Source organism: Patagioenas fasciata, chromosome 18 (assembly GCF_037038585.1).
Source record: "Patagioenas fasciata isolate bPatFas1 chromosome 18, bPatFas1.hap1, whole genome shotgun sequence".
NCBI lineage: Eukaryota > Metazoa > Chordata > Aves > Columbiformes > Columbidae > Patagioenas > Patagioenas fasciata.
The window spans coordinates 10,450,943-10,465,324 of record NC_092537.1 but is presented as its reverse complement, the minus strand read 5'-3'; the positions used below and the strand labels follow the sequence as shown (position 1 = coordinate 10,465,324).

The 14,382-nt window shown below is 47.8% G+C and overlaps 1 protein-coding gene across 19 annotated transcripts in view; it reads left to right on the top strand.

Moving 5' to 3' along the window:
- Nucleotides 1-14,382, top strand: part of LOC136109470 (dynein axonemal heavy chain 9-like) — a 194,874-nt gene that overhangs the window by 173,298 nt on the left and 7,194 nt on the right. For all 19 annotated transcript variants that reach the window (XM_071816733.1, XM_071816735.1, XM_071816739.1 and 16 more), the window contains 5 exons: nt 1,022-1,213; nt 1,673-1,864; nt 2,638-2,808; nt 5,281-5,463; nt 13,975-14,364. In XM_071816733.1, the coding sequence (XP_071672834.1) occupies nt 1,022-1,213; nt 1,673-1,864; nt 2,638-2,808; nt 5,281-5,463; nt 13,975-14,364 (1,128 nt within the window). The remainder of the gene's footprint in view (nt 1-1,021; nt 1,214-1,672; nt 1,865-2,637; nt 2,809-5,280; nt 5,464-13,974; nt 14,365-14,382) is intronic.

Below are 14,382 nucleotides of genomic sequence, written 5' to 3'. Positions count from 1 at the left end.
TGTGCTGACTTTAAAGGGCTGCATTAGATTGTTTTTTTGCAAATGTTTGATCTCCCCTGCTTGGATTTTCAGCAGTTTCCCGCATCTCTGCCCTGGTGTGCTGCTCAAAGTCATGGTGTCAGTAAATGAGCTGCTGCAGCTCCCACCAGGGCTGGCTTTGTGCAGAGACCTCTCTGCGATAACCCCCTGCGGCTCAGCGAAATGCTGCCCCATGGAAACCTTTTGTATTTGAGGGGCAGGATGGACTTCAGTTCTGCCGGGCACAGTGTCCTCGGCAGGAGCCTCCTGCGGAGCCGTGGTCCAGATCCCACTGCTGCCACGTTTGTCCTGTCTGGTGCCTCTTTCCATGTCTCTCATGGGATGTGGGGCACGTGCAGGTGATGGGGCATTGGATGGGTGCACTAATTATAGAGTCATAGAATCAGTTTGATTGGAAGAGACCCTTAAGATAGTCCAACTGTAACCTGACTCTTGTATTAACCCATGTCGCTAAGAGCCTCATCTACACATTTAAACCCCTCCAGGGATGGTGACTCCAGCCCTGCCCTGGGCAGCCTGTTCCAATGCCCCACAGCCCTTTGGGGAAGAAATTGTTCCCCAGATCCAACCTCAACCTCCCCTGGCGCAACTTGAGGCCGTTTTATCTCATCCCATCACTTGCTACTTGGGAGAAGGGACCAACCCCCTCCATGCTCCAAGCTCCTTTCAGGCAGTTCAGAGAGCGATGTTTCCCCTCAGCTCCTGTTCTCCAGGCCTGTCAGTATGTGTTCCTGTACGAAGCTGCTTTGAGTTGGGAAAGAAAATATTAATTCAGAAATATGCATCATAATTTGCCAGTGAATTTGGAATGCAAAGGCACTAACTTAGAAGATTAGCAAATGGGTCTGTTACGCAGAAATGAACTGACTGGGCAAATCAGTTCACTCTTGTCCACTGTCTGGTGTATTTGGGAGGCCCTGAGAGCCGCTGAGCCTGAGGGCAGTGTGAATTTACACACCCTGCCTCTCTGCCTGTATTGCAGGACACGCTGGAGATGTGCACCCGGGAGAACGAGTTCAAGAGCATCCTCTTTGCCCTCTGCTATTTCCATGCTGCCGTGGCAGAAAGGCGCAAATTTGGCCCCCAAGGCTGGAACCGTTCCTACCCCTTCAACACTGGCGACCTCACTATCTCGGTGAACGTGCTGTATAATTACCTCGAGGCCAGCACAAAGGTACGTAACTCAGACCAGAAATGGGCTGGCTTGTGCTGAAACTACTGGGAAGTCTCCTTAAATGCCATTTCCTTGGTGGTTTTGGTTTTATAACTTCACAGTTTGTTAAACCTCTGTGGCGAAATCAGAAGCTTCAGTGCCACTCACATCTGTAGCAGCTCACAAACCACAGCAAATAGTGCCTGTGGTCTTTATTCTTTGAAAATACATAGCGGTCTTTAGTTTAGCAGAGCTTAGAACAAATTTGCACTTCAGTGGGAAGCTGCACAGAAATCTCTGCTGTGATCCGGTTTTTCTTGGGCAGGATTTAACTTCTATCTAATTCTTGTTTACTTGTTAACTGAGCCGGTGAAGTGGAGGCACCGACTGTGCAGATTGGGGCTCAGTGTGGTTCCACAGCACAGCTGGTGGAGCTCCGGCTGTCCCAACTCCTTCACACCCTCCTGCTTTATTCTTCAGGTCCCATACGATGATTTACGCTACCTCTTTGGTGAGATTATGTACGGAGGTCACATCACAGATGACTGGGACAGGCGGCTTTGCAAAACCTACCTGGAAGAATTTATTAAGCCCGAAATGCTGGAGGGAGAGTTCCTCCTTGCTCCAGGATTCCCCCTCCCAGGGAACTTGGACTATAATGGCTATCATCAGGTAAGCTCTTTGTTTTCTGGCATTGTTTATACACATAACCATAATGTCTTCCATAACTGCTCTGTAATCTGTCTTAGGAGGCAATGAATAGGACTGCAGTGTTTCAACACACCTCCTGTTATTTCCCATTATCTTTTTTTCTGTAGATGTTTCAGCATTCCCTTGGATGAACCAAGTCTAATGATAATTTGCTACTTCATCATGGGCTCATTCTGTTCATGCATGAATAGAACAACTGTATCGGTTCTTGAGACTTGAGTGGGGCTCCTGGAAAATTACATCCGCATACTGTTTGCTAAAATGGCCCTTTCAAGCTCCTTTTATCATCAGTTTTGATGAGAAATACTGACGGGTCTTGTTGATCTACTTACTGATCTCATCTGTTCTTTGTACACAAATGCAGTTGCAGAGATAGGCGCATTAGGCTGGTTTTATTCATTAAACTTTACTACTGGAAGCTAAATTCTCACAAGAGATTTCAGGATATTATGCTGAAATGCACAGTGGATAATTGCTAGAGAAGGTCCAGGCCTGAGATATGTAGCCAAGGCAAACTTTGGCAATTACTGAGTTTTCATAGCAGGAGCAGCAGCAGTTCTGTAAACAATCATACGTTCCTCTCTGCCATCAGTTCGCTGGCGCTCCAGCCACATGCAGAGTTAGATCAGCCTGGGATTACTTACTCAGATGGGTGATAATTCCAGCACTGCAAACTCTACAGGCAGAGTGGCCCCGGCTCTGTATCTAACCTGAACCTGAATTTCTCTGTACAGTACATAGATGATGCTCTGCCTCCAGAGTCTCCTTATCTGTATGGCCTCCATCCCAATGCTGAGATTGGCTTCCTCACCCAGACCTCCGAGAAGCTCTTCCGCACCATGCTGGAGATGCAGCCCCGGGACACCAGCGTGGGCGAAGGAGGAGTGGGGACCAGGGACGAAACGGTGAGAGCAGTAGAGGAAGAAGCTGTTGAATTTTGATACCCATCTCATTCATAAGTAGCCTTGTCTAGCTCAGATTTCTCTCACAACTGCTTATTATAATCTGTTCCGCCTTTGCTGGATACAAATTGAGTGTCTAAAACCCCTAGCTTCATATTATGCAGAACATCACTGTGGTGGGATGTCACTGGAGTATTGTCAGTGATAGAACAGTGGGTTTTAATTACCCCCTGAACTGCAGTACCTTCATTATCACCCTGTGAAGAGACTGCAAATAAACCTTCTGTGACCTCCGCTGTCTCTGAGCCACTGGTCCCTGTGCCCCGTGCTGTGATGTACATACCAATGGGTCCCCGAGCACATCATCTGGCAGCTACAATGTGCCACCCAGAGCTCACCCCACCTCTTTCTGCTGCCATCAGGTCCCACCCAGCTCCCAGGGGCCTTGTAACTCCTTATTGCCAGCTGAACTCCTTCGCTGCGGCTACGTACCAGACTGATCTCAGCCCTTCCTCTCGAAACTCACAGCTCGTTAAAATCTGGCCTGAGCATCCATAACAGAATCTGAAACCAGCCAACACTTGCTCTGTTGTTTATTTCTGCAGTCTTAAGCTCCCAGCTCTGTGTTTCAGGCTTTTCAAATTAATGAATGCCTAATAGAAATGTTCTATGAAGTCTGTGGTTTCACACACGCTTCCTTTGGCTCGGTGTGGAGCTGGGGAACTTGCTGCCTTCTCCTAAGGGGCTCTTGCAAGTGCTCAGTTTTCAGTTTGTACTGGAATTTGAGGTGTGGGTAACAATCCAGAGGTAGCAAAGCCCAAGGAGGTGCTCACAGGTAGGCAGTGTAAGCACATCTGTCCTCCCAGTCCTTTTGCTATTGAAATACAATTAGACTCCTTGGCCAGAGAAGCAAAATGATCAGCGAGTGATCCAACAGTGGTATCACAGGGCACAGCCACCCTGCAACCTCCTGGTGACAGTCAGGAAAACTGTCAAAGGAGCACAGGAGTCCTCATGGTTTTCGTGATCTCTCTCAGAAGCAAAGTGGCCCAAAATAAACCTGATTGTAACCACATCGCACTGCGCTGCCCCTGGGGGACTCCCACGGCTGATTTTCTTCTGGAGGTGAACTCTCCCATTATCTGAGCTATAACTGGCACTGGCTGTATCCCTTCCTTTTGGTCCTTGAATGAGTGATTTAACAGTTGTCTCTTAGCTCGTCTGTTTGAGGGTTTCTAGCACAGGGTGGCTTTAGGGAGCTTGCAGGGAGATGGTGAGCCTCTCTTTTTCCTGAGGCTGTGACAAGTCCAGTTATTCCCACAGGTTTCTGGGGCCACATTACAGAAAATGAGCTGTAGTTGTTGTGAAAAAATCAGAGCCAAAGAGATTTGCAGGGGAATTTGAAATTAGAGAATATTTCTATACCGGACCTGAGGTGCAACTGAAGAGTTTTTCCAGATGAGCTTTAGCTTTAGCCACATAGCTGATTGCAATAACGACCTCTTGGTGACGTCTGACGTGTGTGGAGGGTTTGAAAGAGCAGCAATGGGAGGAAATTGGAGTACAGAGTCCAAAATGTGAATGTTGGTGGGCATGGCAATAAAATCACCCTGGGTCGCCTCTGCCACCTGCACACCCAGATTTGCACATCAGATCATAGAATTGTGACTGTGCATTCTGCGTTCCTGAAAAATCCCCAAGAAGCAGAAGATTCCAGCACAGAAGTCAAGTGTTTTATGAGAAACTTCTATACCAAGCTGCCTAACAGTCCACATAACCATGAAGGATACAGCTGATCCTGTGAAGATGAGGGGCTTCACGCCTTGTTGTCAACCAGAAAGGTTTTTATCTGATTTATATACTTTTTAGACACTGGAAACATCCTGTTCCATTGGAGCTTTCCCTGTTTAGTGTTTAGAGATATAAAGTTTCCAAATCAAGCTGTGATAGTGACCAGAAAATAATTTTGTTTCATTATGCTTTTCTTCCACATCTCTATTAGTTCAAAATGCCAAATTCAGCTTAAAATTACATTTTATATAATTAATAATATAATTTATATAATCACCAATATACCACATACATAATCGTCAATATACCACAGAAAACCAGCTCATAAGCTCAGCTGTCCTGAAGCTCAGTTCAGTCTATAGCCCCGTCCACCGTCTTGCATTGGATCTGACTGGAGAACTAAAACTACTCAAGAGGAAAGGAGACTGCTACAAGTCATAGTGACATTTTTAAACCATCATTTTGAAAGCTGCTCATCTGACATTAACTTTTGTAAGCATTTGAATTTTAATAGGATGGGGCAAGCTCTTTGAGAGGCGCGATGCCCAGCGCAGCTGACACTGATTGTTCCGGAGACACTAACTGGCAGATGGAGTTTTCGTGCCGCGTTCAGGCAGCTGTCACCGGGGGAAGCTCCGCGGGTCGGTCACTGACATCCCTTTCTCTTTTCCCTTCGGCACACAGGTGAAAGCTCTTCTGGAAGAGATGTTAGAGAAACTGATGGATGAGTTTAACATCGCAGAACTGATGGCAAAGGTGGAAGAGAGGACACCATACGCTGTCGTTGCCTTCCAGGAATGTGAGCGCATGAACATCCTCACCAGTGAAATAAAGCGCTCTCTCAAGGAGCTGGACCTGGGGCTGAAGGTAGGAGCTCTGGGTGCTTGCGAGTGCATTGCCCTAAAAATCTTGATGAATGGAAAAGGTGCTCAGGGAATAAAAGGGGTCACAGTCTGTGTTCAGCACTGCTGGCTGCAAAACCAACTCGACTCCACGGGGAAGGGTTCACAGATGGATTTCAAATGGCACATTGTCCGCAGGCACTGGGAGAGGTTAAAGATACACAAAGCAAAGACTGCTTTTGGGAACAGAGGCAGTTCTATCCACCTGATACTGCAGCACAGCAACAGTAGGTCACTCAGAAGTTGAGAGATGGCCTATTTAAAGGTGAGCCAAAAAATCACATCTTTTCACAAAATGTCCAGTTACTGGGGGAAACTTGTAACAAAGCATCATTAAAGGCAAAAGCTGAGCTGAAATCAAAGGAAAGGGTAAGGCTCGTGGGTAAGGACACAAAATGTCCAGAGCTATAAGAGAAAAAGCCTAAAAATTCAAAAGTTTTAGAAGACATACAACTCCCCTTGCTGGGTATGAGTCATTTGCTAATGGAAGAGGGTCAGGAGTGGACCTTCCCTATGGAGATACTGTCCGTGATTGCTCCACCCACAGCTGCTTCTCCATCCTGGTCAGAAACTGGACTCTGCTCCAGGGAGGTGTCGTGTGTGTCCCTCTGGGTGGTGGCTTTGACCGTTGCTTGTGGAGAACAGTGAGGAGCTCTGGGGCTGGCAGGACACACCAGGTAGCATGCGAATTTCTGGGTTCAGCAGCACGTGCTGGAGGGTTGTGCTTTGAGGCTGCATCTGCTGCTTTGGGAACTCATCTGCTGACTCCCCTGCCAGGCAGTTGGTGGGGCAAAATATAAAAGGCTACTGACTGCCCCTTAGGGGATAAACCAGCAGAGATCAGACTGCGCTGAGTGAGGACCTGCCTGCCCAGCCCTGGTGTCCTGTGGCAACACTTCCCCTTCACCTTGTCATCCCGAAATATGCTTCACCATAGCCGAGTGCTGTCCAGCCCTTGGAAAGGCCTAAGCATAGCAGGGGAACGCTGCCTGGAGCCTGCAGCAGAAAGCTGGTGGCTTCAGTGCTACCTTGATGCTTTCTCTGCATCATCAACTCAAAGTTGCTCACTGGATGATTTAGAATCATAGAATCATTTCTGTTGGAAGAGATCCTCAAGATCATCAAGTCCAGCCATAACCCAACTCTGGCACTAACCCATGTCCTTGAGAACCTCGTCTATATGCCTGTTCAACCCCTCCAGGGATGGTGACTCCACCACTGCCCTGGGCAGCTCATTCCAATGCTTCACAACCTGTGAATAAATGTCTCCTAATATCCAATCTGAACCTTTCCTGGCACTACTTGAAGCTGTTTCCTCTTGTCCTATCACTTGTTACTTGGGAGGAGAGACCAACACCTTCCATGCTACAACCTCCTTACAGGCAGTTTTCATTTCATGGTGCGAGGCAGTAAGGAAGGACATCAGTCGCTGGGCATTCCCTGTCCCATCATTTCCTGAATGACAAGTTGTCATCCCATTTCACCAAAATGCTCAGCTTGCAGAAGTACTTTGCCTGGCAAGAGAACCATCGCGCTTGAATGAACTGCAGCTACTTTGTGTGACCCCGCTAGCAGAACAGATTCACAGGGGAGCCAGGAGGACCTGTCTGGAGACCAAATGACAATCCCGGCCTCTCCTGAGGGCAGCTCCAAAGAGAGATCTTCCCAGGACATACCTGAGCCTGCACGCAGCGCTGCTAGGGGTGGCTCTGTGGCTTTCGGCAGCTGCAGCTCTGCAGGGGCAGGTCTAGGCTGCTCCTAAATCCCAACTGTGCGCTGGGAACCAGCAGCCTGGGTCCGTGCTGCCTCAGACCCTTCTGCATTGAACTCCCTGCTGATGCTTATTGTCTTGATTAAAGACAGACACATACCATATCCACTTCATGGTGGCCCAGTATGTACGATCAGTTTCAAAACAGGCTGATATTTATGTAGTCAATTATTATGAATGGATTTCCTTTATTTTCTAGCAGAAGGTGGAATTGAAAATTCTGTTTCCTGAGACAGGTAAACAGAAGTGATTTAATGTTTCAGTCCTGGAGCACCAAACAAGATATAATTGTAACTGGGACAATATGTAGCAATTAGATTTAATGTGGAGAAGAATAAGCTATTTAATATTGGTAGGGGGAATGAGTGGATGCATGGGCTTAAATAAACCCCAGACAAAATAAACCACAGAAATTGGACAATAACAGAGGGTGCAAATTCCTCCCCAACAGCCTGCCATAAATTATGGCAAAGTGGTGAGGTGGTATGTGCAGAAAAGGCACCTCTGACAACTGCACAGGTTTGTCGCCACAGCACCGGCGCTGCGGTGCAGAGACAGCACAGGGCCAGGACCAGGGGACTGTTGAAGAGCAGGTGAGCTGCAGTATCTGTTTGTATTTGCATTTCTCCTTCTTGTGTGTGCTGAGGAGATTTGTTTGAAGGGTCTGACACCCCGGCAGTGGGCAATGCTGTTCCTGCAAGCAGAGGTTGTGTGTGGGTCCCTGCAGAGCTGGGTGAGATGTTGTTCATGACTCATGTCACTGCTCAGCGTCCCCCATGAGCCCTCCCTGTGCCTTGGGGACCGCAGGAGGGCCGGGGAACGCTTGGCCATGCTGTTGGCTCTTTTTGTCGTCAGTGCTGCTGTCCCGACGTGACAGCTGGGTCTCGCACTCAGTTTGGGAGGGAAATCAGTCTTTAATTGTTCCTTCTAAGAGCAGCTCCTAGGAAAGCTGTTAATGCGCGTTAATCTCTGGGCTCGGGGATCTTTACTGACAGCGCTCAGAGGAGGAGAGTTTATATAACAGGAACCACAGATCTCAGTAAAGAATAAATAAAACACAGAGGAAGCAAGTCTTATTGTTTTTAACTGACTATCTGCTCAAAGAAGGCGATTTGGAAATGTCACGCCTAATTTGAATTTTTGAATAATTCATTGTATCTGTGTAGCGGAAAGTGATTGTTTGGTCCAAAAATAGGAGACATCCCATTAAGAGGAAGAGAAATTGCAATAGACTGGTAGCCATCAAAAATAACTGGCATGTTGCATTTCAAAGCCCTTTGTTCTGGGTGACTTTGGTGAGACCAGAGGCTGGGCTCAAACACTTGCATGTTAATGTTGTACCCTGCATCATTTTTCCCAGCAGCTTTTCTATTTTGCAACTTCATTGAAGGGTAAGACTCCAAAATGAGGATAATAAATATTATAAAAGAATAAAGTAAGACCAAGTTTTGTAAGGCTATCTGGGTATTTCACTGTATCAAGTGAAAATAACCTTAACTGAGCAAACCATCTGTGACAATAGTCTGCTCATCCTGAGGGACTGTCTGCAGGCTGATTGGGGTTTCCTTCAAGGGTGTCTTTAATCAAAATTACTCCCAGAATTTTGGAAAAAACCAGAAAAAAAGTAACTTGAATAATTCTGGATGTACTTTAGTATTCAGCATCTCAAATGCATATTTATGCATAATTGTGTTTGGACAACTACTTGAGATAGCTGTTAGAGATGCTGCGAACCCTCACAGGAGATTCAAGCACATATTGCTTGAGTGTGCAGGCTTTAAAAATTGCTTTTCTTAAGTCTTCCTGAGATTTACATTTTCTAATTCATGTGTTTCCTGGAAATAAAACCAGACAGGATATATGATCATGAGAGTTACGTCTTTAAATCAATGTGACTGCTCGCACACGTTTTGCAATCTTTTCACTCACTTTAAACCCTTTCCCAGTGTGCAAACCCCTTGAGTGTCACTGTTAGAAGGCCCCATGGTTCTCAGCGTCCTGCTGTGGCCAGTGCAGGACTTTTTCCCTCGGAGGTTTGTTTGCCATGCATGGTCACACCAGTGCTTCAGTAGAAGTTATTCAATAGAAACCTGCGGCAACTGCCCCTGATGAGGTCAAGTCATCAGCAGCCTTGGGCAGCTCATAGAACCCCTGATGAGACAACGACATGGTTTTCTGTTGTGTGAGCTTTATATGTGGGTCAGTACATTGTCTTAAAGTGTGTTATAGATAAAGTGAAACGGCCTAAGAAGAAATGCATGGGGCATGCGCTGCCTTTTGTTTCTTTGTCACTTCATGGCAAATACCAAAATGAGAAATCTTTAGTTTGTGTTGGATTCTTGTGCTTGAAATCACCCAGGACTTTAAAGACCTTTTACCAGGTAACCCGTCATTTTGGGATTCCCTACAGATGTAAAATAATTGAAAAGAAATAATAAGATTATTTAGTGGCAGACACCTGGTCACTGCTCACGTGAAATGACAGAAGGTGACGTATTTTGAAAAGTGGTTATAGTTGTGTGTTTTAGGACTAATTGCAAATAGTCCTGCTTCCACCTTTTCATTTAACCCTATTTCTTGCTTTTAACTTCAAGACTGTTTAAACAAAAAAACACCTTAAAGCCTTTGTATGCATGATTTTCTCTGTCCACCAGAAATTTGTCCTCAATGGGGAAACCCAGCAGGTTCAGATACTTGCTGCCTTCAAAAGTTTACTACTTTTAGCAAGTCAGCTTTGGAGCAGAGGTTTAATAACGCCTTGTACCCATCCATCCTGTTGAGAGATGAATATTTGCCAGGGAGGGGATTTCTGCATGGGAAGCCGCTGATCTCTGGGGGGCAACTCTGAGCGGTGATCCCAGGGCTGCGGGGGCTTGCAAAGCTCCGGTTTGAACTGATGGGTGCTGTGGAGACACATCTACTGCCCTTGCTTAGTGTCAGGCAATATTATTGTGGCTGTTTGGAAAATTTCACAGAAACAAAAAGGGGGGGGAAAAAAGTGTTAAAAGCCCAGATGTGCTAGAATGGCTGTTTCCAGTGCCTGGATTCAGCTGACGGCCTTCCCTCCTTTGATAAGACGTGGTGTGGAGGGTGGATGGCATTGCAGCCCTTTGTTGGAGCTGGCATCCCACTGTAGCATTGGCAGCAGCGTGGTCAGCTCAGAGGCTCCCCGCTCCGATGACAAGTTGTCTTCCAAGCTCGGGTCAGTTTGCAGAACAACCAATGATAGGACAAAGGGCAATGGGTACAAACTGGAACACAGGAGGTTTCGCTTAAATTTGAGAAGAAACTTGTTCTCGGTGAGGGTGGCAGAGCCTGGCCCAGGCTGCCCAGGGAGGTTGTGGAGTCTCCTTCTCTGCAGACATTCAAACCCGCCTGGACACCTCCCTGTGGAACCTCAGCTGGGTGTTCCTGCTCCATGGGGGGATTACACTGGATGAGCTTTCCAGGTCCCTTCCAGTCCCTGACATTCTGGGATTCTGTGAAAATGCTTGCTAACTCAAGAGTGCCGAATACTCGTTTGCCATAAGTCTTGGTCACTCAGCCCACTGCCGTTTGTTAGTGGCAGATGCAGCACAGGCCACCAACAAGGATGCTGGTTGCTGCTGTCCCATGGTCTCCTGGGTGTCCAGCTGCGATCTGTCCTACTGTCGCCTGTCGGTGTCATCTGCAGATCAGAGCTCTCCGGGGCACAGTCAGCGCAGGAATAAACGGCAGAGATTTTTAGCTGCTGAACTCTGACAAGCATTGCTAAACATGTGTTAGGGTTGCTTTAAGCAGATTTCAGCTTTTGCTAAAGCTTCATAGATTTTTGTGGCCCCAGTAAAGGGCACCTCTGCTGACCCCATGGCTGGAGGCACTGAAGCCCTGTGAAAGAACAGTTGGGATTTCTTAATGTGAACAGACTGACCCAATTCCCTCGCCCTCATTCTCAGCAACAACTCCGCTGATTTCAGTTAATCTTTCCAAAAACACGCAGCCAGAGGCAAAGAGAGATTGTAAGTCAGATGAATTTTGGCAATATGAGAAGGGGACAAATATAAGTATTTATAGTGGAAACCTGTGATCAATATTAATTATAAGTCTCCAAAATGCTATGGTGTGTTGTACCCCTCTAGCTGAGCACAAGGCATGCACAGATTTAAATTGCGAAGGGCGTTATGTACCTGTAGAAGCTGAGCCCAGATTTGCAAGTTTTTGTCTTTGAAGATTGCTTGGCCTGAGTGTCACAGGATCACAGATGAGTTGTTCTGGAAGTGGTCTGTTTGTACCTGCGTGTCCTGTGGTATAAGTTGTGCCCATTGCCTCTTGTCCTGTCACCGGACACCACTGAGAAGAGTCTGACTCCATCTTCTTTACTTGCTACCGTCAGATATTTATAGATATCAAAAATATCCTCCCTGAGCCATCTTTTCTTGAGGCTGAACAAGCCCAGCACAGGACCCAGCATGCCGGCTGTGGCCTCACCAGTGCTGGGCACTCGCTGCCGCTAACCTGCTGGCAACGCTGCTCCCAGTGCAGCCCGGGTGGCCTTGCTGCAGGGACACGTTGCTGACTCGTGCTCAGCTGCTCTCCACCAGGACTCCCAGGCCCTTTCCTGCAACCGCTTTCCAGGACGTTGGTCCCCAGCATGTGCTGCTGCGTGGGGTTATTCCTGTTCAGGTGCAAGAATTGGCATTTCCCTCTGTTGAACTCTATGAGGTTCTTCCCAGCTCAATTGTCCAGCCTGTTCAGATCCCTTTGAACAGCAGCACCCCCGTCTTTGGATATCATTGGTGGCCCTGTGGAAGAGTGCAAGGGGATAGTAGTCAGCAGTCTTTCAGTGGTGTCCTGGATCCAAACTTCCATGCAGCAAATGTCCCCAGAGAGCAAGACAGGTTGGCAGATGGGGGTCTCTGTCCTCTGCAGAAGGGAGTCACCTGCTACTGGCACTCACTGATCCCTCCTGCGTGCTGTGTGGCTCCATCAGCATGGATGCTTTGATGGACAGAGTTCCCAACCCCTCGTCTCTTACCTGGGTATTGAACCTCTTCTGTAGCTGCAGATCTACAGGGGACGTGGTGAGCTGCAGGCTCTGTCAGGAGCTTGGGCTGGGCTGAGGCCTCTGCTGTGCCAGGGACACTTGCTGTAGATGGTGCTGGGGACAATGCACCATGACATGTCACCGTCATTGCTGAGCAGTGCCCGCCACCCTGGGCAGGGCTTGTGAGCCCTGTCCGTGTGCTCCTCTGTGCAACCTGCTGGAAAAACTTTTGCATCTTTTAACAGCTTCTCTTAACTGTCCTTTCAGCATTAATTTGGGGGTGGTCAGTAGGTCAGAGAGGTTCTCCTGCCCCTCTACTCTGCCCTGGTGAGACCACACCTGGAATATTGTGTCCAGTTGTGGCCCCTCAGTTCCAGAAGGACAGGGAACTGCTGGAGAGAGTCCAGCGCAGCCACCAAGATGCTGAAGGGAGTGGAGCATCTCCCGTGTGAGGAAAGGCTGAGGGAGCTGGGGCTCTGGAGCTGGAGGAGAGGAGACTGAGGGGTGACTCATTCATGGGGATCAATATGGAAAGGGGGAGTGTCAGGAGGATGGAGCCAGGCTCTTCTTGGTGACAACCAAGTGATAGGACAAGGGGCAATGGGTTGAAACTGTAACACAAGAGGTTCCACTTAAATATGAGAGGAAATTTCTTCATGGTGAGGGTGGCAGAGCCTGGCCCAGGCTACCCAGGGGGGTTGTGGAGTCTCCTTCTCTGCAGACATTCAAACCCGCCTGGACACCTTCCTGTGGAACCTCAGCTGGGTGTTCCTGCTCCATGGGGGGATTGCACTGGATGAGCTTTCCAGGTCCCTTCCAACCCCTGACATTCTGGGATTCTGTGATTAATGCCATCCTGGCATCTCTTGCTTAGATTCAATGTAATTTCAGCTTGATACAGCAGGAATTTTCTTAATTTTAGACTAGCAGGCACTGGGGACCCTCTGCAGAGCAGCTGAAGAGGGATGCTGGGATTGCTGTGCAGAAACCCTTTTTGGCCCTGCAGTGATGTTCCAGCTCTTCTCCTGCCTGGGAGAAACTGATACAGGTTTCTAAATGCTTTAAAAATAATTAATTGCTGGATAAAGGAAAAGCCAAACCTCTCTCTATATCTCACTTGGCTGAATCATATCTTAATGTGTTGTGTGTTTCCCTGCTGTGAAAGAAACTGTGATTACATTTGCAGGCATGTGAAGTCAAAAAGAAAATCTTACGCTGCAAAGTAATAGTGGAGGGAGTGAGGGGAAGTGGAGGAGAGGAGGGGGACAGCACTCAACACAACAAACATTTGGAGAGTTTGGGAGTAAATCATCAGAGACTCCAGGATCCTGCCCTGGCAGCGTGAGAAGAGTTTTTCACCTCTGAAAATCTGCCCTATGATCTTCAGTCAATGAGAGAAAATAGAAAAAGCCCTGGGACAACTGAGGATGCCCATGCTCGCTGTCACTCTGTTGCACAGCTTTTCCTCCAAGCAGTGTTTTTACGGAAGGGAAGATGAGAATGCAGGAATATGTAATATAAGGTGTTACTGAAAGACAAAACTCCTGAAGAAATTCACAGTATGTGAACACTAGTGACCCTGTAGGGTGTCATGCTCTTCCACACTTCCTAGCTTCTGCTTTCAAGGAGGCTTTGTTCAGGTTAAATGATTACCAGTGCTAATTATATCCTTTCTCACTCAGGGTGAACTGACCATGACAAGTGACATGGAGAACCTGCAGAATGCCCTTTTCTTGGACACAGTGCCCGAGTCCTGGATAAAGAGGGCTTACCCTTCCACGGCCAGCCTGGGCACATGGTTTGCTGACCTGCTTACTCGCATCAAGGAGCTGGAGGCCTGGACAGGAGACTTTTCCTTACCCTCCACCGTGTGGCTTGCTGGATTCTTCAATCCCCAGTCTTTCCTGACAGCCATCATGCAGTCCACAGCCCGAAAGAACAAGTGGCCTTTGGACAAGATGACCTTGCAGTGTGACGTGACAAAAAAGAACAGAGAAGATTTTGCCAGTCCTCCTCGGGAAGGGGCGTATGTCCACGGTTTGTTCATGGAGGGTGCGCGCTGGGATGCACAGGTGAGCTCACCAAGGCTC